The sequence below is a fragment of the Buceros rhinoceros genome, unplaced genomic scaffold, assembly GCF_000710305.1.
Source record: "Buceros rhinoceros silvestris isolate BGI_N320 unplaced genomic scaffold, ASM71030v1 scaffold24521, whole genome shotgun sequence".
NCBI lineage: Eukaryota > Metazoa > Chordata > Aves > Bucerotiformes > Bucerotidae > Buceros > Buceros rhinoceros.
In genome coordinates, this window is record NW_010396310.1 from 3,813 (window position 1) to 4,068 (window position 256).

Here is a 256-nt window from a genome sequence, read left to right on the forward strand (position 1 = left end):
CTTTTTATCTTACTGGACAGAAGTTGTTTCAGTCTGAGAAAAACCCCACAGATTTTAGATTTATGAGAAATAAATACAGTACCTTGAAAGCCTGAATTAGATTTCTAAGCTGGTAAAGGCTATAGCAGCCCTGGTTCTTCACAGCTGTGATGAAGCACTTTGTATCAGCAAGAAATTTGCTGAGATTCAGCAGGGAATTCTTGAAGAACTGCCACTGGCTCACGAGTCCATCGATACCGTTCTTCCTCTGCTGAAC

General features: G+C 41.0%; 1 protein-coding gene across 1 annotated transcript in view; it reads right to left on the reverse strand.

The window, feature by feature from the left end:
- The window catches only part of LOC104501976 (nesprin-2-like), a gene marked incomplete at both ends in the record, with an annotated part of 14,831 nt that overhangs the window by 2,530 nt on the left and 12,045 nt on the right, over nt 1–256 (reverse strand). The window contains one exon of the mRNA XM_010145876.1: nt 83–250. Coding sequence (XP_010144178.1) covers nt 83–250 — 168 coding nt within the window. The remainder of the gene's footprint in view (nt 1–82; nt 251–256) is intronic.